This window comes from Wyeomyia smithii, chromosome 2, assembly GCF_029784165.1.
Source record: "Wyeomyia smithii strain HCP4-BCI-WySm-NY-G18 chromosome 2, ASM2978416v1, whole genome shotgun sequence".
Taxonomy (NCBI): domain Eukaryota; kingdom Metazoa; phylum Arthropoda; class Insecta; order Diptera; family Culicidae; genus Wyeomyia; species Wyeomyia smithii.
In genome coordinates this window covers 206,956,541-206,982,747 of record NC_073695.1, presented here as the reverse complement: position 1 = coordinate 206,982,747, position 26,207 = coordinate 206,956,541, and the positions used below count along the sequence as shown (strand labels likewise).

The window sequence follows — 26,207 nt, the reverse complement described above, 5'->3', positions numbered from 1 at the left end:
CGTTAATCAAGTCTCATCCAAGGAAAGTCATTAAAATTGATATTGGAAACCGATTGCAATAACTCACCTGGTAGCTTGCTTTCTAGAGCTTCCATCGTCCACGTCCGGATCGGGCGACGGAGCCGGCGATCGAGGAGTCGATCCTGGGAGGTGATTCATAATGCTCGTGTTCTACCGACGCTGTGTCGACGAATCCAGTTTTATCAATTACTTCACTGCACTTCTTTCGCGACGAAATGATTTTTTTTCACCCCCACTACACCACTCACTTTGATTATCAGTTTGCTGCTGGTTCGAATGATTGCGCCGTGGCTTCCTCGGCACATCAAAACAAGATCAAACAACACTTTTTTCGTAATCTTCTATTCATACTGGCTATCGTTCGCAGACTTGTGTATACTTAACGTTACTGTCGTGGTTGATTGCTGTAGAAAGAATAAGCACGTTTTGACCTGAGAAACGCAACCCTTACTTTTGTTGACGCCGTTCGGCTCTACTGAAGCGTTGAACTTTGAACAGGAAAATATGATTCAATACAGGAGAAGAAAAATATAACGTGGGAGGTACTGAATGTAGAAAAATGACGAATTTAAAGTTGTTTATCAATTTCACATTGAATCATTCGATGCATAGCGGGCGACAAGTTACAAGTTGTAGCAGATTGAATGGAGAAAATAACGGATAGTCACAATTTTACCTAAAGCTCAATATAAAGCGAAGAGGTTACACACTCCAGACGATGAACTGAATGCTAACGGGATTTACAGAATTATCATCACGTTACCCAAAAAGGCATAAGCCCCGTAAAATCAAATTCTCAAAAGGACTCTTTTCCCATCACGAAGGATACAGCTCCAAAGAAGTATTTACCGTAAATGCTTCTTTCAGGTAAAATGTTTGACGCCTAATTTGACAGTCTCTTCAATTCCCTTCCCAGTGTCGGTGTGGGTTTTATTCCTAATATTTATTGCTCTTGCCTTTTTGGGGGGGGGGGGGGGGGGGGGGGGGTTGGGGCTCGGTGGAAAGGTTGAAATTGATTTAAAAGAAATCCTTATACACTCCTGAGGCATATCCAGGATAAATGCCAGTATTTTCGTCCCTAGAAATTTCATTTTATCGACTGAACCATATTGCGCTTTTAAAGAATGAATGCGTTACGCTTTAGTTTTCACTGAGTAGACGGCTGACAAAATACTTCCTTTTACCTTTGATTATAACCTATCAGATCAATCAACGTTTTAGGCCCATTGAAGCTTTTATTTCCAATTGCCTGTCTATCCTCCGTCCGTATCGTGAATACTTAGAAGTTAGTTTTACCAATTTTCCCGGCAGAATTTGTTCATTCAAGTCGGCTAGAGTTAAAGCTGCATCGCAGTTCGATTGTTTCGGGGTAAATAAAGAACACGAAATAAAAACGTGTCTAAGTCGGCGTGAATATAAAAGCAAAAAGAATTTGAAAAATATATACAAAAGGCTAACAGAAATAATATTATGAAGACGCATGCAGAAAAAACCGATCGATAATTATTCATGGAATTCAAACTTCAGTCGCATCTATCGTCACCATTATAAGTTAAGCACGACCAGCTCCAAGAGCTATTGTACTTGTGAGGTGCGATATCAGCTAGACCTGTTCGTAGTTCCGGGGCACATTGTGCGCACAAAAAGCAACGGAACGATGAATAATTCAAACAGTTACATCTTCCATGCACATGACTTCTCGAAGCACTGCCTACGGCGTGCATACTTGCCTAGTTAGTTACTTGTGACGCACTTCGCTAGCATTTAGAACTGCCAACATTCTGCCTCGATAAGTTTCAACAAGATCTTGTGTTGCTATCGAGAAACAACGACCGAAGGAACCCGAAAATTTTTCGTTAACACCCTCCTCCCCCACCAATTGCTTTAGCGTTTCGTCTGCATGTTCAGCCTGTTGCTATTATGTTTTCATAGTTCTGGGCATTTTTATTTTCGTACAAAATAACACGATGGGTCTCAAAATTTAATTTTTCCCGAGTAGAATATAATTTTTTCAACATATTTTTATCTACCTTTTTCGTAGTTTTTTCTCGAATTGCTAAGAATCTAGAATATCATTCGGGTTACCCGACGGAAAACCTGAGACAGTACAGCTCAAATCTGTAATACATATAATGAATATGTACAATCACTAAAAAAAAAATCCATCAGAGCTTGCGTCTGAAAAATGCTTTTTAAAAGTATTGATTCCTATTAACGGCACAGTCCTATTACGGTTTTGTTACTTTGATATCGTAATAGCAAAATGAAATGAAAATGGAATTTTCAACTTAAAGCTATTCGTCTTGCCATACTGTTTGATAGCCTAATTTTTCAGCTTTTTTTAAATTTTTAGGGCTTTACTTAATTTGAATATAACTTTTAAACCTGATGCCTTTTTCTTCGATTCAATCATTTTTATCAAACTGTGCGTTGCACACTGTTTTCAGAGCTGCAAAAACGTGATCAAATTTTTTTGGCCCGAATAAATTCATTTTAGGGCCGTAGTGTTTTTAGCAAAGTTTTTCCATTAATTATTCTCATTTTATAGAAGTTATTTTATAGTAAGCTGACAGATGACATATGTCGTTTCTGTAATTCTGAAGTAGAAACCTCGGAACACTTACTATGCCAATGCAGCGCATTGATTCAGCGAAGACTGCGTATTCTTGGAAAAGGTGTCCTTACGCCTAAAGAGATATGGTCTGCTGAACTAACGAAGGTAAGGAACTTCATCAAAGAAGCCATACCTTCTTGGGGTGAAATGCAAAGTCTGGGGCGACTATCACTGATACCCATAGTGATGGAACGAACTGACAGTGCATATAAAGTAACGCGGAGTATACCACAATATATCTAACTAATGGTAGCAGTGGTCATAGGCTTTTACAAGGAAAAAAAAAGTTACAATTTTGTGATATAATATCCACTTAAAAGTGAGAAACGAGTTTAATTTTCTTATTTTTACATGTAAAAGTCCACTGTGTTTGGCTAAGTTGTGGTACTTTTTCATAAGAAACAACTTTGTCGGAGACATCATTCTTTCATCTTCCTATTTAAATCAAGTTTTGTGGAGTTTTCTATGGAATGCCCCTCAAATCATTTTTTCACGAAAGAAAAACGGCAGTGTTTCCTATGAACAGATTATCAGCAAGATATAACCCTCACTTTAGGAATTTTCACTGCGAAGTTTAGCGGTTTTCCAGTTCAATTGCTCTTTTGTGGTTTCTTCTTGTTTTTTTTTTTTTTTGGTGCTTATGACAATCACTCAGTAGTATCGAAAGTGTTTTGTTTCGTTTCTCATTCTCGAGTCTGCGTCGTTCCGCCTGCATTGCAAAAATCTACGCGCAACTCGATACAAACACGATAGCAAGTGGAGCCCTTATAACAGTTGGAGATACACGGTGTAGGCGTTGTGAAATATGTTAAATAAGCGTTGAAATCAATATTATATATTTGTCCTGCGTCACCATTTCATACAACCCCTAGGGCTGTATCCCTTGTAGTATTTTGATGCATATTACAGCTATTTTGTTTTTTTTTGCGTATAATTACGTCTTAAGGAAACGTTTTGCAGGGTGGCCACTCATTTTACATTTTCGAGTTCCCGCATTTTTTCCGACTTTTTCCCGCATGATTGCAAGAAATTCCCGATTGTCAGAAACGGTAACTAGGTTATGTTCTATCGACGGCTAAACGTCAATTTCTGGACCCTAAATCGGAAGTAATAGCTCATATCATTTCTACCGAATTTGCTCGGGACATTCTACACAAACAGTTGATTAGTTACATAAAATGCAACCTTTGCCTTCCCATGGTAGACAGGTTAAATACAATTTTTGCGGTTTTCTCAAATTTGCAAATCTTCCATTAAGCAGTCAATAATCGTGTTAGCTATTTTGTTTAATATACATATTGTTTGTCTATCTGTCTCCTAAAAATATGATATAAGCACATTTTTTTCAACGCATAACAACCTATGAGGGGAACAACAACAAACCAAACAGCACTTTTCGTACAAACTTTGTTTTTCGTTGTTCAAATCATCGGGAAAGGTCGTGGGAAGTCAAGGGTGAACAAGAAACTACTTAACCTAAGAGTAATGAATATTATGATTGAATTGATTATTTAGGAAACAAAACTTGTGACACGGATTTGCGTTTTTTTCTCAATTTAAAGATATTTTTTTACATTAAGGAAAAATACTGCGATTTAACTGTATTTCGTTTATCACGCATTACACAGATTCTGAAAACTTCAGAAGTGCATTCACAACTTTTTCAGTATTTTGATTTTCTAGCTCATCAAAGTTGCATCTCGCTGGTTATCCGCCAACATCTTCAACTTGTTTGCATCCAGCGCTAAAAATGGCCAAGCTGATAAAAAAAATGATATTAGGGGCCAACATTTCAAAATAAGTGATTTCGAAACTTAAAAAATAACCTGGAAATCAGAAAAATGATCTTAAATTATTATTTTTTAAATTAAAAGGCTGCATAAACTGTCTTGCAGAAACCGTTGAAAAGTTAACAAATTCATTTTCAACTTCTTTTCAACTTCTTTTTTTAACTTTTCAAGAAAAAAAATGTTTCCCGAAATTTTCCCAAATCCTTATTAGGATTTTTTCTGAAGAATTTTTAGTTTTTGTTTCTCCATGATCATCAATAAACTGTTTTTCGAAAATCACCTCTTTGAAATGTTTAATTTAAAATTTTAATTTAAAAATTTTAATACTCAACTACTTTGCCGAAAACACCGCACCAATCAAACAAATCGTTCTGGTTTCGAAAAAAAACTTTCAGAAATTTTAACTTTTTCCGTGTTCAAATAATCAACGTTGAAACATTTGGCAACTTAGAACTCAAAACTTTTTGAGATATTTAATAATTTTTTTCAATAGAACTACTATCTAAAGCTTTGCCGGAAACATCACACCAATCAAACTAATTATTTTGGCTTTTGAAACATTTAAAGTATTTTTGTTTATTGGCCATAGATTTAGCAGCGGAGCACAGAGCGATTGCAGGGCTAGCGCTACGATCCCGCAGACACTAACAGTCTCTCTCGAGCTGAGACACGAACCTACGACGACTGATTAGTTAGGCCAGCATCGTACTCTAAGGCTAGTTGCAATACGAAAAGCATGTAAAAAGTCGTAGGAAGAAACAAATGAAATAAATAAATTGTTTTCTTGAAATATCTCGAAAACGATAATATTGTTTTCTATGTAAGGGTATTAACATCAAAAATAGTTTTTTACAATCAAATTGTATAATTTACAGAAAAAATACGAGTTTGAAATATGTACAAAAATTAGTTTTTCAAAAAATTTCAAAATAATGTTTGCTTTATTTTGTGGAAAGTTTCAAATGTTTTTTCAATTAAATGTTTTTTCGTCCCAAATCCAAATTTTCACCAGCATTGAGTTTCTAAGCGGGAAAGGTAGCTAATTTCGCTAGAGCTCGCCAAATATTTCCTCTAAAAGACTAGCTGAAATAAAAATCTATTTGAAAAACTGGAGAATCAGAACCACTTATTGTATCCTCAATTCGTTCATTTAAACAACTACTAATAACTGGTAATGTTAGTAAGACTGTACAGTGAAACTTATTTTGCATTGCTCTTAGAAATTGCAACAGTTTCTATTGTACATATGAGAATTTATGATTAATTCTCTCACTAAAAACGTTTTCTTGACAAACTGGCAACTTTCATTCCCAGACTGCGGACCGATTTTCGACCCCGGTTTCAATCCGCTTTACCATCTTGAGAAATCCCACAGAGTCCATTCAATTTTTTTGGATACCACCAGATTTCGACATTTAATGCTATTCTAAGACATTTGGTGTCAACATTTATTTCATTTGAAAAGCAGGACTGCTTAAAGTAGTCAACTGGTCAGCGGGTCAAAATAAGTAAGTTTAGTGACTTTTTGGTCAAAAATTGACTGCTAAAGAAACATGTAACTTTTAAAGGACCAACTTGGAGTCCTGCACTTCCAACTTCTCCATCATTTGTAATTGCATCATGCACAATACTTCGAAAAAATCTTGGTAACAAAATCCCGATCGGATAAAAAATTCCCGACTTTTTCCCGCATTTTTCCCGATGTAATTTAATTCCCGACTTTTTCCCGCATTTCCCGTTTTCCCGATTGAGTGGCCACCCTTGTTTTGAGATAGGGGTGCAAACATAAATATCGAAAACATTGAAATCACGAAAATTGTCCAATATCAAATGCCAATAACTCTTTGAGGTTTCAAAGGATTTTCCTCATTCTTGCACCAACCCATTAAAAAGTTAGCTAAGCGACCACCAAAATGCGGAAATTTGTGATTTTATGATGCCAACTATTGTATTATTAAAAAATTGTAATTATTCAGGGTGGCCACTCATTTTACATTTACGAGTTCCCGCATTTTTCCCGACTTTTTCCCGCATGTTTGCAAAAAATTCCCGATTGTCAAAAACGGTAATTAGGTTATGTTCTACGGACGGCTGAACGTCAATTTTCGAACACTAAATTGGAAGTAATAGCTCATATCACTTCTACCGAATTTGCTCGGGATATTCTACACGAACATTTGATTAGTTACATTAAATGCAACATTTGCCTTCCCATGGTAGACAGGTTAAATACAATTTTTGCGATTTTCTCAAATTTGCAAATCTTCCATTAAGCAGTCAATAATCGTGTTAGATATTTTGTGCATTCATTATGTTTGTCTATCTGTCTTCTTAAAAGATGATATAAGCACCCTTTTTTACGCATAACAACCTATGAGGGGAACAACAACAAACAAAACAGCACTTTTCGTACAAATTTTTTGTTGTTTTTCAAATCATCGGAAAAAAGAGAAATTAAGTGTGAACATAAAACTACTTAACCTAAGAGTAAAGTATATTTTGATTGAATTGATTATTTAGGGAACAAAACTTGTGACATGGATTTGCGTTTTCTTTTTTAAATTGAAGATATTAATTTACGTTCAGGAAAAATACTGCAATACATAGATTCTGAAAACTTTTCAGATGTGGAATCACAACTTTTTCAGCATTTTGATTTTCTAGTCCATCAAAGTTGCATCTCTCTGGTCATCTGCCAACATCTTATACTTGTTTGCATCCAGTGCTCAAAATGGTCAAGCTGATGAAAGAAATGATATTAGGGACCAAAATTTCAAAATAAGTGATTCGAAACATAAAAAATAACCTGGAAATCAAAAAAATTATCGCAAATTATTATTTTTCAAATCAAAAGGCTTTTACTGCACGAACATGGCTTGCAGAAACCGTTTAAAGGAAACAAATTTATTTTTCACTCCATTTAAACTTTTCAAGAAAAAAAAATGTTTCTTGAAATTTTTCCCAAATACATTTTTTTAGGGTTTTTTAAAAGAATTTTTGGTTTCTTTTTCTCCATGATCATCAATCTTCAGTTTACATTATGCAGTTTCTAAAGAATATATTAATATTTTTCAAAAATCAGCTCTCAGCTCAGCTCTTTGAAATGTTTGATTCAGAATATTTTTAATACTTAACAACACCAACTTTGCCGAAAACATCGCACCAATCAAACCAATCGTTCTGGTTTCGAAAAAAAAACCTTCAGAAATTTCAACTTCTTCCGTGTTCAAATAATCAACGTTGTAACATTTGGCAACTTAGAATTAAAAAAATAAGCTTTCTGAGATATTCAATCAATTTTTTTAATAGTACTACTATCTACAGCTTTGCCGGAAACATCACACCAATCAAGCTAATTATTCTGGCTTTTAAAATATTTAAAGTATTTTTGTTTATTGGCCACAGCTTCAGCAGCCAACTGTTTAGTGCAGAGGGCCATTGCAAGGCTAGCGCTACGATCCTGTAGACACTAACAGTCTCTCTCAAGCCGAGACACGAACCTACGACGACCGACTAGTTGGGCCAGCATCGTACCCTAAGACCAGTTGTGAAACGAAAAGCATGTAGAAAGTCGTATGCAGAAACAAATAAAATAAATATAATGTTTTCTTGAAAAACCTCGAAAGCGATTATGCTATTTTCTAAATGCATTTCTGATTGTATTTACATCAAAAATAGTTGCTTTTACAGTCAAATTGTATAATTTACAGAAAAAATACGGATTTGAAATATGTACAAAAAATAGTTTTTCAAAAAATTCTAAAATAATGTTTGCTCTAATTTGTGGCAAGTTTCAAATGTTTTTTCAATTAACTGTTCCGCATAGCAAGTTCGTTCCAAACCCAAATTTTTCCCAGCATTGAATTTTTAAGCGGAAATTGTAGCTAGTTTCGCTAGAGTTCGCCAAATATTTCTTCTGAAAGACTAGCTGAAATATAAATCTATTTGAAAAACTGGAGAATCAGAACTGTATGCCACTTATTTTATCCTCGATTTGCTTATTCAAATAACAACTAATAGCTAGTATTGTTAGTAAGATTGTACAGTAAAATCTGCACGCAAAAGTTGAAGTCTTGTACAATCATTGTGTCTTCCCGATTCGCACAAATGTTGCACAGAAATCGCACAATAAATGTGTGAAACGCATAACGCAACAGTTGTACTGCGAATACATTGACATAGATTGAAATCAGAATATGTATCATATACCTACACTTTATTTCTCACATCGAGTGTATTAGTGACTGCTCTTTCTCTCTTGCTCGTAGATTTTACATGCACGTGCGACGAGACTAGTTACGTCACATATAATGCACAGGTTGCTCTTTCGCTTCTTTTTCGGTTCGGGTTGCGACGCGCAAGACGATGTCTCGTCGCTTCACGAAATGAGCGAGACACCCGTGCTGTACATACTAAATGCCAGTGTTGTTAGTCTCACTCATACTGTCGATGCGTGCGAAAATGCATGAAGAAGAAAAAGTATCTCGAAAGCGTGTGTGCAAGACTTGAAAAGCGTAACATATGTCTCGTCCTCAAGCAGAAAGGAGGAGAAAGGTTTTACTTCTCGCTCGCTTTGCAATGCTGCTTGATACCAGTTGAAACTGTTTAGGTGTAGTAGTTTGGAGCTGCCAAATACATTGGAGAAACGCTAGAGCATTAATTGCGTCATGCCCAACACGCAATCATTGTACTGGTTCCGAATAACATCAACAATTGCGCTAAAAACGCACAATTTTGTACTGGTTTCGCACCATACAACTTTTGCGTGTATTTTGCATTGCTCTTAGAAAATAAAACAGTTCCTTTTGTACATATGAGAATTTACGATTGATTCTTTTACTAAAAAAGTTTTCTCGACAAACTGGCAACTTCCATTTCCAGACTTCGGACCGGTTTTCGACCCCGGTTTCAATTTGTATTACCATTTTGAGAAGTCCCACAGAGTCCATAAAATTTTTTTTAGATAACACTAGATTTCGACGTTTTATGCTATTCTAAGACATTTGGTTTCAACATTTATTTCATTTTAAAAGCAGGCCTGATAAAAATAGTCAGCTGGTCAGCGGGTCAAAAAAAGTGAGTTTAGTGACTTTTTGGTTAAAAAATTGACTGCTGAAGAAAAATGTGACTTTAAAGGGACCAACTTGCAGTCCTGCACTTTCAATTTCTCCATCGTTTGTAATTGCATCATACACAATATTTTGAAAAAAATTTAATAACAAACTCCCGATTAAATAAAAAAATTCTCGTCTTTTTCCCGCATTTTTCCCGATGTAATTTAATTCCCGACTTTTTCCCGCATTTCCCGTTTTCCCGATTGAGTGGCCACCCTGATTATTGTTTCAAATGCAGATTTCGACCAATAAGAGCTAACATCAAGACTGAATAACATTCAATATGGGACATATTAAAATTTAAAGACGACTGTAACATGAAATTTCAAGGGAAATACGGTTTTTTCAGTCTTAGGGGTGTATCAAAACGCTACTAGGTTTTATGTCCGACGTTTCGGCCTTTGAATTTGGCCTTCTTTTATATCCCCTGAGGAAGGCCAAGTTCAAAGGGCGAAACGTCGGACATAAAACCTAGTAGCGTTTTGATACACCCCTAAGACTGAAAAAGCCGTATTTCTCTTGAAAATTCAATATGGGTATTTTCGGAACCGGGATGACATTTGAGGGTCGTAAAATCGATCCCAGATATAATTTTGAAATCCATGGTTACAACTTCCGGTTCTTGGAAATTAGGATAAAATGACCAAATACCACCCAGACATCGTGAATCGATCCTAGTTACCATTTTAGACCTTTTTAGGGCCGCCACATTATTTTTTAGAACGTCATTTTCTAAGCGTTGAATAAAAATTACTGACATAAACAAATTGATACAGATAATCAATCGTTTCTTAGCGTTAGAGAGAGTTTTAGGAGAATTTTCTGTGTACATCTGCTCAGTTTTCTGTATATCATTCTCATCCTTGTTAATCAATTTTCTTTTCAATAAAATAAATTTATTTTGCTACATATTTTGCTCTTTATCGGTCTCGGCGGAAGATGTCTTTTTGAGGTCACACTCCTCGATAAACCACATCAAAACATTGAGGCGGTAATTTAGCTTTATCATAATTACCATCATAATTAAAAGTCAACACAATGGAACAGCGAAACTACTGAACCGAATCGAATATAAAATACAATTTATAACTACAAATTAACGCAGGAAACTGAAACGAAAATCCAATTAGAGCCTATTAACCAAGGGAATCACAAATTTGTTCAGTTCAATCAGCCAAAAAAAGAAAGAACTAAAGCTTTCTATCAGTACAGCACCACTGATTGGAAAGATAGATGAGTATCAATTCCCAACTGAACAATTCACAATAATGAAAACAGCTTGTCCGCCTATTAAGCTGTCGGTAAGTCACTGACGAGCAACGATGACGACGAGGACACTAATTTCGATGGGCCACTTATTGGCAGGTGATTAATACTTGTTGGTCCTAATTGGGGCTGGATTCTATGATATCGTCGACACCTACAACGACAACAACAGGCAGGCCGTGACAACGAACGAATATCTTGACTCGTCACTCGTCGGCCGCAAACACCAGAGGATATATCTGCAAATAGAAAAGACAAAAACAATAAAGTTAATGAAAGTTCAACAGTCTTCGTTATACGCTTGGGCCGTGGTCGGCATTATGATGGGGTGTTAATTTATGGAAAGCAATAAATTATCGCATTACCCATCTATCCCAGGGGCGCGTGCATTTCGTTCACATAATCTGTATTAAGTTGGTCATTCGGTTATTAAGTTACTGATTCGAGACAACGTAACAGTACCCCAGTTTTAGGCGTAGGCATGATTTCACAGTTGCGATTAAGTACGTAATTTTGATGCACTGTCAGTAATGGTTTTCATTAGCCTCATTATTTTAATGCACATTATTTTGTTGCACTGAACGAATAAATTTTGAGCTAAAGACTCTTGAATCGTAGAGCATTAATTGCACATATACATGTAAAGAATCTCTTTAACTTTTGAAATTTTATAGCGGCGAATGAACGAATGGATAAATGGACACCACGTGCATCACTTATTTTTTTATGATACAACTTACAACCATTAAATTTAGTGTATTTTTACACTCCAATTGCTATCAGTCCATCACCAAAATAACCGTCTCGCGAGCCAAATAGTCGAACAAACCAAATATATAAAACGATTTGACCCTACCTAAATAAATTAGTGTGATTTGCAATTAAGAACCATTGACAACGACGGCTTTGCGAGACGGCCGACCAACCGAGTACGCTTCGCTGATGATTAATGGTTTCTTGGCGCTAACTTATTCAACGTGGGGGATCGTTTGGCAGGAAATCCATTTTCGGAAGGAAAATGTAGTGCACTTTCGCGATGCCGACGACGATTACGACTGTTCGAAGGTAAGTTGACTGCTTTTATTGAAATTCAATTCACAAAAATAACTCAGTTTTTTACTTATCAAAAAAAAACACCACATTTTGTCGAATACTTCGCCTGGTTATTCTAAAAATAACGAACCAAAATGCAGTTTTTGTCGATACTAGCAGAACATTACTCCAATATTATCGTCAATGAAAATGAAAGTTGGAAAGACCTATTGAAGATCATGTCACTCAATTTGTGACCAATTTCATCGGTCGAGCCAATTTATCCGAAAAATCATATTGGTGAATGATCTATAACATCTGTTTGCCATCCACTGCATCGTACGCTGCTGCCTCAAAGTCGATAATGATTGATTGGCAGAGCGAGGCTTGTACCTCTGTCATACTTGTGGTGCTTACTCGGAAAAGACCATCTTTATGAACGGCTGCTTAGACTTCTCAACCGCCTTAAAACCTCTTGAAAATTGGGAGCTGATACTTCATGCTTGTCGAAGTACTGCCTTCAATTTGCGATTACGTTGCAGTAATTTAATAAAAGGTTCTCATCCGCATCCCTATAGCATATATAGCCTTTAATTGGTACTAGACAGCTTCCCAAACACTTCACAATCGCGGCGCTTTCCGTCTGAAAAAGATCTATTCTCTTAATGATTTAATAATTGTACCGTTTAACAGTTCTTAAGCATAGATTTTTCTAGAAAAATATTGGTGACAACACATCCCAGCTTCATTTGTGCGGAACAAAAGATTTCAACAGCGTTAATCCTTGGGAAAAATTACACAGCACTTCAAACTATTTAACATTCTACTCTCGTTCAATTTAAAGCTATTAGATGAAAGGTTGCCACCCTTTGCCTGGAAAACTTTATACAGCGCACAAACACACACAACCTTGATTATAAAATTGTTACTTAATATGACAAAAAAAAACAAAAGCAAGATATGCTTCCCGAACCGTTGTGAATACGAATAAAACTTTACTATCGTCTCGAATGATGCCATCGGATACACGCTTCTCGCTGCACGCTGGGTGGAAAGTAGATCAATGAATCCTCCCGCCGGTCGCTAGGAATCGTCCCTGGAACGGGGGCGAAATGTGGAACGAAAACCCATTGCATATTTTGCGGCCAAGAAAGCGATGCTGCTGCAATATCACATCTCGGCAGGGAGTCACGACGAAAAGCTGCTCTTTCTTCACGGAGCTTTTGTGTCCTCGGTCTCTCCCCGCACGATGTGGAGCATGCCAGTAGAAAAATATTTCCATTTTACGGTTCTTTCATCCCGTCGACGAGATACTATTAAGTTTGCTAAGTGGCGAGTAAATTTAGTTTCACTTTTCTGAAGTAGAAAGGAAGGAGAATAGAAGATCACCATGACTGTAAAGTTGTGTACGGATTTGGATACTAGTATGTGAAAGAACTATTGGTTGTACATGTTGTGGAAGTGGCTAGATCATACTTTTAGGTGTACAAGGATGGTTTGTTTTTGCGGTAAACAACATTGTTTTGAATTGTACTATTTCAGAAAAATGGGAACTAATTCCAAGAGATGATTGAGATAATGATTTATTGTTATGAAATATCAATATGAAAAATACCATCCCTGAATAAGATTTGTACAAATCTCTTGTAGTCGTGATTGGATATAGAAAAACTTTCAATTTTAGTATAGCTCTTAGTGAAATTATTCACTTAGAAACGCATAACCATTTAGTAACTTTGCAAATGTGTAGCAGTTTTGTTATAGTGCGAAGTGATTCGCTCCATTTTGACCTTTAGAACTATATTTGTCACGACCGGTAGATTCTTTTCAATATTATTCCTTAAATACCGAGCAGTTCTACAAAAAATGTCTCAGTTTTAATTAGGATTTTTAGTTTAGAGGTTATGTTCAAAAATGTGAAAATCACGAAACATCATTATCTCAGAAACTAGTCAACCGATTTTAACAAAATTGGTTTTAAATGAACGAGCTACTTAAAAAACCCTTAACTTTCGAGTTTCATGAAGTTTGAACGTGCGGTTCAGAAGTTATTTAAAGAAACGTGTTCTGGAGAGTGTTTAATCTCACTCATGTTTCTTAGAGATGGCTGAACCGATTTTCATAAAATCAGTGTCAAATGGAAGGTCTAGTTGTCCCATAAGACCCTATTGATTTGTTCTGCAATCGGACTATTACTTTGCCTGTTATATTTTAAAATGTGAAATCCAGCTATGAAAAGGAACATATTCCGAAGACTACTCAAACTCACTCACTTTTCTCAGAGATGGCTGAACCGTTTTCAACGAAATTAGTGTCAAATGAAAGGTCTAGCTGCCTCATAACATCCTATTGTTGAATTTCAATGTAATCGGACTGTAACTTCGCCTGTACAGTACCAGAATGTGAAAATCACGAAACTTCATTATCTCAAAAGGACACAAACGATTTGAACAATATTGGTATCAAATGAACGGGCTAGTTAAAGGTTAACTGATGAATTTTATAGTGGTTAAACACGTGGTTCAAAAATTGTGAAAAGAAACATGTTCCGGTGACTTTTCAAATTCACTCGTTTTCCCGAAAATGGCTGGACTAAATTCAACAATCTGAGTGTCAAATGAAAAGTTTGGCTTTCCTATAGGTTCCCATTTTATTTGACTATAATCGTATTTTTATTCCAACCGTTATGTGTTAAATTATAAAAACAACGGAAGTCTATTATCTCAAAGATCACACGACTTATTTGAACATATCTAGTGTCATTTGAACAGGTTGTCTCTCAAACTCACAAGTAAGAAATTTCATAGCAATTTGATATGTGGATCAAAAGTTATGAAAAGAAACGAAACTCAAAGACTATTTAAAACTGTAACTGCTTTGATCAAAACATACGGCCTCAACAAAGTTTAAATTTGGTATTGTGCTATTCGTACGTTCCCGGTACTGCTCGTGATTGAAGTGTACGAAATTCAAAGTCATTTCTTTTATTTCGCTACAGTGCTTTTTCGATTTTATCACGGTCAAAAAATATTTCACCGTGGATTTGGCGAAACCGTGAATTTAGCGAAATGATAAAAATTTATTTTTTTGTGTTGGATTCAATTGAAATTTATGATATTTTGAGTAAAATGATGCACTTTCATGATTAAATGAAATATAAGTACAGGATACAAATGAATAAACAAGAAAAGTTTAGTATATGATAATTTTCTCCATTGCATTTTCGCGGACTTGCTCACGGCTATTATACATGCAATATCAATATGATTTAAACTGCCCATTCTTTAGCCTACCTAGCAGAGACTAATGCTTGTTTATGTGAAATTGTGGAACCGCTAGATTTTATAAAATTTGAATTTACGCTCTATGAGGACCAATCTGCAGTACTATTTGAGTTGTTAACAGATCTTTTTTCTCAACTGCTCGAATATTACGTAATTTTTGCTTCAAAGTCAATGAAATACGTATTTCACGGTTCATTTTTCTCAGAATTATGACACAAATTATTTGTAGCAAATATGACACTTGGTTACCTCAGAAAATTGATCAAATAAATTGAGTTCATGAAACTATACACATGCAAGGACACAAGTCACAAGTGAAAAAGATGTTTCGAATACATTTTCTACAAATGGAAGTAAATTATTCTTGATTTAAAGTTTTTTCTTTCAAAAGTGTGATAAAAACGAAAAAAAACTGTGAGAAAATCGAGCGTGAATTTGGCGAGTAGTGATAAAAACGACTGTTGATAAAAGCGAAAAAGCACTGTATTTTTTCAGCACGAATAGTTTACTCCTAATTAATCATTTTTTTAACTTTTTGCCTTTCTCCTAGAAAGGTATAGCAATCACTTGCAAAACCGAAGATATGAAAGTACTCCAAAGGGCCGAATGGCATATATCACTCGACTCAGTTCGACGAGCTGAGCATTTTCTGTATGTGTGTGTATGTGCAGATTTTTATTTTCACTCACTTTTCTCAGAGATGGCTGGATCGATTTTAGTGAAATTATATGCAAATGAAAGTTCTAATTGCCCCATAAGACCCTATTAAATTTCATTGTAATTGGATTTTTATTTTAGAGGTTTTGTTTAAAAATGTAAAAATCACGAAACATCAATATCTCAGAAACCACACAATCGATTTCAATGAAATTGGTATCAAATGAACGGGCTATTTTAAAAACCCTTAACATTTGAATTTTATATAGATTGAACATGTAGTTCAAAAGTTATGAAAAGAAACGTCTTCTGAAGACTGTTTAACTTCACTAATGTTTCTCAGAGATGGCTGAACCGATTTTCACGAAATAAGTGTCAAATGAAAGGTCTAGCTGACTTATAACACCTTATTGAATTTTACTGTAATCGAACTGTAAATTCGTCTGTAATGTACCGAATTGCGAAAATCATGAAACTTCATTATCTCAGAAGGTACACAACCGATTTAATCAATTGTATTATCAGATGAACAGGCTAGTTAAGGGTTAACTGATGAATTATGATTCAACACGTGGTTTCAAAGTTTGGCTGCCCTATACGTTCCCATTTCATTTGATTATAATCGAACTAAGCAACCGTTATGTATTAAATTGTTAATAAAACAACGAAATTCTATTATCTCAAAGACTACACGACTTATTTGAACATTACTAGTGTCATATCTCTCAAACTTACAAATAACAAACTTCAACAATTTGATATGTGGTTCAAAAGTTATGGAAAGAAAATGAATTCAAAGGCTATTTAAAACTATACCTGCTTTGATCAATATATGTGGCCACAATATAATTTAAATGTGCTATCGTACCATTTGAATGTTCCCGGTATCGCTCGTGATTGAATTGTTCGAAATTAAGTATCGTTACTTTTATTTCGCTATTTATTGAGCATTTACATTACGTCAAATTTCATATTTTATACTTCTATTACAACATCATTATTTTAGAACCCAAAAAGTGAATACACATTTATTGGATTGAAGCGTTCATGTAAATCTATTTTTACAAATAATAAGTTTGAATGAGAAAGGCTGGGTCTGGCCGCTAGGTGGATTAATTTAGGTTTTGGAGCACGAGTCATTTTTGAGAAGCTATTGAAAAATGCTATTTTGGGAAGGTATTGATGATTACAAATATTTTTAGGGCCAAAACGGTTTGTTTGATCGAGGTGACGTCTTCGACAAAGTTTTACCTTTCCGAAAAAAACATACACTCTCAAAGAAAAATATTTTTTGAAAAAAAAATTAGAAAAATTAAAAAATTACTATCTGAAACCCGAATTAATCCACCTAGCGGTGAGACCTAGCCTTTCTCATACGAACTTATCATTTGTTAAAATAGATTTACACGAAAACGAATAACAAATTTGAATTTCTGTAGCCAACAGCACACCTATACCGAAAATAAAAAACCTAACATTCACACATATAGGAGCATTCATTAACACATACACATGCAAATATGATGAAATAAATATGCTTCAAATACATCACGCGAAAAATCCAGATGACTACTTCTGGTTGCCGGAATACATCCTAAAGTGGCCAAATCTGGGTATTTCGATGGCGAGGATGTCGACTTTCAGTTTCTGGAAAATAGTTTTAAGTGACCAAATATCATCCATTATGAGAGTTGCGGAAGCGTTACACCCAGACGCCAAAAATCAACCTAGGACGCCGTTTTAAATTTCTAGATAGTAGCTTATGATTTCTGGAAAACAACCTAAAAGGGACAAACATTACCCAAAGTTTTTTCAGGAACCGGGATAATGCGCGGACGCCGGGAGTGAACTCCATACCTCACTTTGAAATCCGATTTTGCAGCTTCCGGTTTCTGAAAAATATCCTTAAATTGTAAAATACAATCCAATGAAGGTATATCTACTTTTTGGGTTCTAGAGCTTTGATGTTATACATAAAGTAATAATTTAAGTATAGAATGCAAAATTTGACGTAATATTTGTGCTAAAGAAGAAGTGAAATGATAGAAATTACTTTTGATTTCGAACACTTCAATCCTGAGCAACGCCGGGAACGTTGAAATAGTACAACATCAAATTTAAATGATGTTGAGGCCACATATTTTGATCATAACTACAGTTTTAAACAGTCTCCGGGTTACATTTCTTTCCATAACTTTTAAACCACATGTTTAAACATTATCAAATTAATTGGTTAAGAGGTTTAAAGACAAGCTCGTTCATTTGAATCCAACTATGTTCAGATCGGTTGTGTAGTTTCTGTGGTAATTAAGTTTCGTGATTTTCACAATTCGGTACATAACGGACGAAGATTAAATAGCGTATTATGCGGCAGCAAGATCTTTTATTTGAGACTAATCAGTCTTAGCAACATGTCTAATTCCAAAATATAAGTTCCCTTTTCACACATAACGGACAAAGTTATAGTCCAATTACGATAAAATTCAATAGGGTCTTTTGGGGTAACTAGACTTGATTCGGCTATCTCTAAGAAAAAAGAGTGAGTTTTAAAAGCTCCGGAACACGTTTCTTATAATAACTTTTGAACGACAAGTTCAATCATTATAAAAATCATTAGTTAAGGATTTTAAAGACAGCCCGTTCATTTGACACCAGTTTTGTCAGATCGGTTGTGTAATTTTTGAGATAATGATGTTATGTGAATTTTACATTTCTATGTATAACCTCTAAACTAAAAATCTAATTACAATGAAATTCAAAAGCAACCTATGAGGCAACTTGAATTTCCATTTGAAACTGATTTCGTGAAAATCGGTCTCGCCATCTGAGTGAGTGAGTTTAAGCTGGCTTTAGTATATGCTTTGCTTTTATAACGTGATTTAACATTTTTATAAATAACGGACAAAGTTACCAACCGATTACAATGAATTTCAATAGCAACCTATGGGACAACTAGACCTTTTATTCGAGACTTATTTTGTGAAAATCGGTCCAGCCATCTCTGAGAAAAATGGGTGAGTTTAAGCAGCCTCTGAATTACATTTCTTTACACAACTTTTGAACCATATGTTTGATCGTTGCAACATTTTTAGGTTAAGGGTTTTGGAGACAGCCGGACACTAATTTTGATCAAATAGTTACAGTTTCTAATAAAAAGCGTTGCTTCAATTCGAGGAAGCTGTCAGTGAAATGCGATTATAGCACTGCCAAGTTAGCTCTCGCGCTATGAATTTATAAAATATCTCACAACGTAGGGTACACAGCGGCTAGAAATTAAAATACGGTCTCTTTCCCATAGAGACGCAAAGCGGTTCGGATCTCAAATAAAAGTTGTTCTCAGTGATCGTTAGTTTAATTTAAATCCTGTGTGGTGCTTAACGAGAACAAAGCCGAAAACCCCGATTCTGCTCTGAACAAATAGGTTGTGTAGTTCCTGAGACAATGATGTTTCGTGATTTTTACATTTTGCTAACATCTAAACTAAAAATCCGATCATAATGAAATTCAATAGCAACCTATGAGGCAACTAGACCTTCCATTTGGTTTAAAGTTCATGGAAATTGGCTCAGCCATCTCTGAGAAAAGTGAGTGAGAAAAAAAAGTTGCACATACACACACACACACACACATACACATACACACACATACACACACATTCATACACACATACATACATACATACAGAAAATGCTCAGCTCGTCGAACTGAGTTGAGTGATATACGACATTCGGCCCTTTGGAGCACTTTCATGCCTTTAGTTTTTGCAGTGATTGCTATACCTTTCTAGGAGAAAGGCAAAAGCTCATTTTTAAAAAATGCAACCAGTCCGATCAAGGAGTAATCGAGAAAATAAATTTAGATTTTTTGAAAATAAATTAATTTTTTTTACACAAGGTACATTTTTTATGGAAGGACAAAATTATTTAAAATATTCCTACAGCCAAAACGGTTTTATGATTGCCATAGAGTCTTCGGCAAAGTTGTAGATAGTAATTTTCTCCTGCGAAAAAAAAATATAAATATATATATATATATATATATATATATATATATATATATATATATATATATATATATATATATATATATATATATATATATATATATATATATATATATATATATATATATATATATATATATATATATATATATATATATATATACCCCAGGAAAAAAAATATTTTTTTTTTCAAAAAATCGTAACTTTTTGCCTTTCTCCTAGAAAGGTATAGCAATCACTGCAAAAACTAAAGGCATGAAAGTGCTCCAAAAGGCCGAATATCGTATATCACTCAACTCAGTTCGACGAGCTGAGCATTTTCTGTATGTATGTATCAAAATGTAAAAATCACGAAACATCAATATCTCAGAAACCACATAACCGATTCCGAAAAAACTGGTTTCAAATGATCGGACTGTCTCCAGAACCCTTAACTTTTGAATTCCGTTATGATTGAACATATGGTTCAAAAGTTATGTAAAGAAAAGTTATCCTGAGGTTGTTTGAACTCACTCATTTTTCTCAGTGATGGCTGAATCGATTTTCACAAAATTAGTGTCAAATGAAAGGTCTAGTTGCCCCATAGGTTGCTATTGAATTTCAATGCACTCGGATTGTAACTGTGTCCGTTGTTCATAAAAATGTGAAATCACATAATGAAAGTAAACACATTGACTTTCTCCTAACGATCACTGGCTAATTAAAAGGTAGAAAAATGATCCAAATGGCCGAATGTCATATACTACTCGACTCAGTTCGACGAATCGAGCATTTTCTGGTTATATGCATGTATAGGTGTATATGTTTGTGTGTGGGTGTGTACGTGTGTATGTGCACCTTTTTTCGCACTCACTTTTCTCAATAGTCTGACCGATTCTTTCTATCTTGGTGTCAAATGAAGGCTCTATTTGCCGCTTAGGTTGTTATTTAATTTCATTGTAATCAAACTTTTAGTTTTCGCGCTGCGTCAGAATGTGAAAATCGCTCTTATATCTCAGAAGGTATGGGGCCGTTCCTAAACCACGTGGTCATATTTTGGTCACTTTTTATACCCCACCGTACCCCCCCACCCCGTGGTCTTTCGTGGTCTTTTGGCAACCCCCCCCCCCTCTTTGCAACTTTAACCACGTGGTCTTTTCATTTGTCAAGTACCAAAAATTCACTTTAATTTTTACATTTTTATTATTAAACTTTCAGTACATTCTATGTTTCTAAAATACAACAGCTTCATTCTTGACTTGGTGGCAACAATCAATTAAAAGTCAGGAGAAAAGACCACGTGGTCATTTCGTAAACCACCCCACCCCCGTGCGTGGTCTTTCGTGGTCTTTTTACAAACCCCCCCCCCCCGTCCCTCTCTTTATGACCACGTGGTTTAAGAACGGCCCCTATGAAAATAGTTGAATTCAAATTAATGGGCTTTTAAACCCTTAAACAATGAATTTCATAATGTTTAAACATGTGGTTTGAAAGTTATAGAAAGAAACGTAACCCGCAAGTTGTTCAAAACTATAGCTACGATCAAAATATGTGGCCTCAACATCATTTAAATTTGATATTGTACCATTTCAATGTTTGCGGCCTTGCTCGGGATTGAAGTTGAAATTAACAGTCATTTCTATCATTTCACTTTTTGCCTGTCTCCTAGAAAGGTATAGCAATCACTGCAAAAACTAAAGGTATAAAAGTGCTCAAAAGGGCCGAATGTCGTATACCACTCGACTCAGTTCGACGAGCTGAGCATTTTCTGCATGTGTGTGTGTAACGCTCTCCCAATCTCACTCGATTTTCTCAGAGATGGCTGAACCGATTTCAATGAAATTAATTGCAGGTCTAGTTGCCCTATAAGACCCTATTGAATTTATTTGTAATCTGATTTCTAGTTTAGAGGTTATGTATCAAAATGTAAAAATCACGAAACATCAATATCTCAGAAACTACACAATCGATTTGAACAAAATTGGTTTTAAATGAAAGGGCTACCTAGTAAACCCTCAATTTTTTAATTTTATAAAGATTGAACTTGTGGTTCAGAAGTTATGGAAAGAAACGTGTTCTGGAGACTGTTTAATCTCACTCAAGTTTCTCAGAGATGGCTGGACGGATTTTCATATAATCAGTGTCATATGGAAGGTCTTGTTGCCCCATAAGACCCTAATGATTTTTTTTGCAAACGGATTATTACTTTGCCTGTTATTTTTAAAAATCTGAAATCCAGCTATGAAAAGAAACATATTCCGAAGACTACTTGAACTCACTCACTTTTCTCAGAGAAGGTTGACCCGATTTCCACAGAATTGGCTAGCTGCTTCATAACACCCTATTGAATTTTGCTGTAATCGGACTGTAACTTCGTCTGTAATATCGAAATGTGAAAATCACAAAACTTCATTATCTTAGAAACTACACAACCGATTTGAACAATATTGATATCAGATGAACGGGCTAGTTGAGGGTTAACTGATGAATTATGATTGAAATCGTGGTTTAAAAGTTTGACTGCCCTATACGTTACCTTTTTATTTGATTGTAATCAAACTTAAGCAACCGTTATGTATCAAATTGTTAAAACGACGAAAGTCAATTATCTCAAGTATTACACGACTTATTTGAACATTACTAGTGTCATACAAACGAGTCATCTCTCAAACTTACAAATAACAAACTTCATAGCAATTTGATATACTGTTCATAAGTTTTGGAAAGAAAATAAATTCAAAGACTATTCAACACTATATCTGCTTTGATCAATATATATGGCCTCAACATGATTTAAATGTGGTATCGTACTATCTGAACGTTCCCGGTATCGCTCGTGATTAAATTGTTCGAAATTAAGAGTCATTTCTTTCATTTCGCTATTTCTTAAGCACAAACATTACGTCAAATTGCATATTTTATACTTTAATTACATCACCAATATTTTAGAACCCAAAGAGTGAATATACCTTTATTGGATTTAAGCATTCATGTAAATCTATTTTTACAAATAAAAAGTTCGAATGAGAAAGGCTGAGTCTGACCGCTAGGTGGATTAATTTAGGTTTTTTTTTATTTCTTCATGATCGGACCGGTTTCATAGTGTAGGTAATCTTTTGTATTTTTTTTTCAAAAAATAAATAATTTTTTAAGAGTGAATTTTTTTTTTTTTTTTTTTGGAGAGACAAAATCATTTTCTAAAACTTTGCCGAGGACGTCATACCGATCGAATAAACCGTTTATAACAATAATAGCCTACATACTACGCAGATTCGCACGAAGCTTAACTGCCCATAATCACATAATTGTAACATTTGCAAAATTGGTTGTTCGAGCAAAAGACCCTTTTATTTTTTACCTTAAATGCATTGTTCCCAATATATTCTTGCAAATAGACAGTAAAACTAAACTTAGTATCATGAAGAAAGTGTTACTTCTCACTATATATACATTGAACATTACTTTTGAAGCCAAATTAATTAAAATTTTCGCAATGATACGTTTATGCCATCACTTTCAAGCTTTATTCTTGTATCCAACGAGCACGAGCTGAACATCAGAAATGGATCACCGGTGATTGGTTACCGGTCCAGAATAACTTCTCCGGGTTCCAAATGATGCAGATGAGGATTTGGATGGAAGCCTTTTTGACAAAACAGTTGAGAAAGTTAAGTAGTGCGACAATTATGCGGATATTTACGCTATGTGACAAAAAAAATTGGTATTTTTCACGACTTTTTTCAAGCAAGTATAGGCATATTTTTTCAGATGTAAAAAGTACCTACTATTTTAAGTATTTCCCAATAAAAAGTCCGAAATCCATAAAATGTCGAATGTTACAATTACGCGATCACAGGCAGTTAACTTTAATATTGAAATTCATATTAACACCTTTCTCAAATGACTGTATTTGGCAAAATTTAATGAATGGTGGCAGATTGACAGAATGTCACTTCATGTGCTCAAGTGCACCTTGTAACTGGTCGGCCGAATCGCTTCCCGATGATAAGCGGGTGGCTTAAATGCGCCACTCTCCTAAGAGAGACCACCCGCCGAGATGTGATTGCCCAGCCTGAGACCTTCCGAGGGGAGGTTCTTTTTATCCCGTTACGGGAAGGGAAGCTGTCCGCTGACCTTAAATGCCCTGCTCTACTCCGCTAAATGCGTCAGATACTTTGCCTACGCTCCCACCTGGTACCTTTATCCGCGGTACTCGACCTCGCAAAAACAGAACGGCAGAGGGTTAATTTTCATCACTGGCCCAATCCAGTCTCGCAGAACTAAAATTGACCAGGGTGGATTCGGGAGCTTTCCGGGCTGGTTTCGGAGCCAGCCGTCCCAGTAAAATAATACCAAAAAAAAACAGCGAAACTACACGAAACCCCGAGGATAGAGAGAAAAAGGAAACTCTCCCAGTGACGCAATAGGTCAATATACTTATTCGGCTGGGTCAATCCACTCTTCGACCGCCAGCGATGCATGCAAAGCAACGTAAGCGAACGTAAGAGGACTCGTGGCTGAGTAAATATTATGCCAATTACTACTTTTTTGGCGCCTGTTGCGGTAATGTGAACCGCAGATTATTTAGAAAAAAAGTTAATTCTAGCATGCATTATGTGTAATGCAGAATAAATGAAATAAAAAACAAGTCAATTCTGATTCAATCTTACAATATCGTTATTTAATATTACGATAGTGCTGCTAAATCTTAAAAAACATTACTTCCAAGGTACTCGTTACATCATTCCCTACTAAAAATTACGAAAATTTGATTGGCTTTGAAAGGGACCTAACAATAACCAATCAAATTTTCGTAGGCAACAGTCGTATTTTAAAAAATGTGTTATAAATTCGGGGTCATATACGGTCATCGCCAAACTAAATTGGCTCAGTATCTATTTCCGGTACTATATTCTCATTAATATAGGCCATCACTGACTATCAACGACAACAGACTCCAGTCTCCAGCAAAAAATTTAAAACAAATTTCCAAAAAAATACGACTGCAAACCTAACGTATGCACTACATGGTTTGATAAACAAAACCCATTTTCAAAGAAGTTTTCAACTAGTCAGTTGACGGTGACTGAACAACTCCATTCATGCTTCCCACTCATTCTTCTTAATCATACCTCGTACGGTTAACACGTGTGAGACTTGAGATTCAACTCGCCGCCGTAGACCGGCACGAGTAAGTTCAAAAAAAAAAAAAAATATTACTTGACTGGGTATTATCCTCTACCTCGACAAGTCGAGTAGCGAAGATAATACCACGAAATGATCGCCTGAACGAAAACAGACTAGTAGGTCCAGCTTATCACCCTCCCCCGACACCTAGCGAGATTACAAGGTGACGCTTTCCCCACCAAAAAATACTGTTCCTGTTCGCAATTTGCTACCGCAGAACACAATGTCTACACTTGACGCTAATTGGGAATTCAGAACGAAAATCTTGTTTCTACGAAGAATTTTTATGAATCAGCATTCCACAAATCTGATCACCAAATTGTCGTAGTTAACAGGAACCAACCGTGAGTATACAAACTCATTCACATTCCTTTTTTGCGCATGTCAGAATCCATCTCCTGACATGCTCTCAGCCAGTCTACCACGTCTATTATTTCTGTCATTCAGTCTGTCACCCAACTGTCAACAAAATCCAGTCAATCCTCGAACTTGAACGTCATAACCGTAAGTAAGTAGTGAAAGTGTGTTTTCTTATCTAAGAAAAAAATAATTTAACCGGGTCATCCGAACCACGTTCGGTGAATAATGGAGGGATCTGCACATTACTGTTTGCGAGGTGTATCGAACGATAAGGAGCGTAACAAGAAAAAGGTATCGGTTCTATTAGGTGTAAAGTGTTTGTTTTTCCATTCGCAGGCAGCCGAGTTTGCATGTTCATTGTTACGCAACGCTACTGAGGAAATAAATTATTCGAAGAGGAATACAAAGTGGAAGTCGAAAATTCGAGAAAAAAAACTACAGGGTCGGTTTACGACAGCTAAAGAAAAAAAACATCGTGACACTTCTTTCGGCTGGGAACAGATAATATTATAAGCTCATGTAAGGTACAGCGAGCAAATCTTACTAATGAAATTTTTATTTAAGGATGGTATACGGAATAACTTAACTTTAGTGATTGCAAATATCCCTGCTGAAGGAAGGGAGGATGCAGGTTGAACTTAAACTGACTGGAAAAATGGTGAATATGCCCTCTGGAGCAAAGTAGGATGCCATCAACCACCGAGGGAAAAAAATGTGAGAGTTGTATTTACACCTAAGACTAATCTAGACTAAGTACTAATATTTACATAAGGATTAGGACTGTAGGCCCTTGACAAACTAATTTACTATTTACAAAAATGTACAATGTCCGTGGCGAGCGGACTAAGTGTCGCCACTAAATCGATTTCGCGGTCCCTCTCGGTGTTTCTTTGGTTGTCT

General features: G+C 35.6%; 1 protein-coding gene across 13 annotated transcripts in view; it reads right to left on the bottom strand.

Annotated features, from left to right (window-relative positions):
• The window catches only part of LOC129725015 (beta-arrestin-1), a 186,695-nt gene that overhangs the window by 45,024 nt on the left and 115,464 nt on the right, over positions 1–26,207 (bottom strand). For 9 of the 13 annotated variants that reach the window (XR_008728001.1, XR_008728002.1, XM_055680387.1 and 6 more), the window contains exon 2: positions 68–425. Coding sequence is in view for 11 of the 13 variants with exons in the window: in XM_055680387.1 (XP_055536362.1) it covers positions 68–159 (92 nt within the window). In the remaining 2 variants the exon portion in view is untranslated. Of the gene's footprint in view, positions 1–67; positions 426–1,205; positions 6,332–10,915; positions 10,936–10,963; positions 11,045–26,207 lie in introns of those variants that run through there. The other 4 variants (XM_055680380.1, XM_055680381.1, XM_055680384.1 and 1 more) reach the window with 3 other exon arrangements.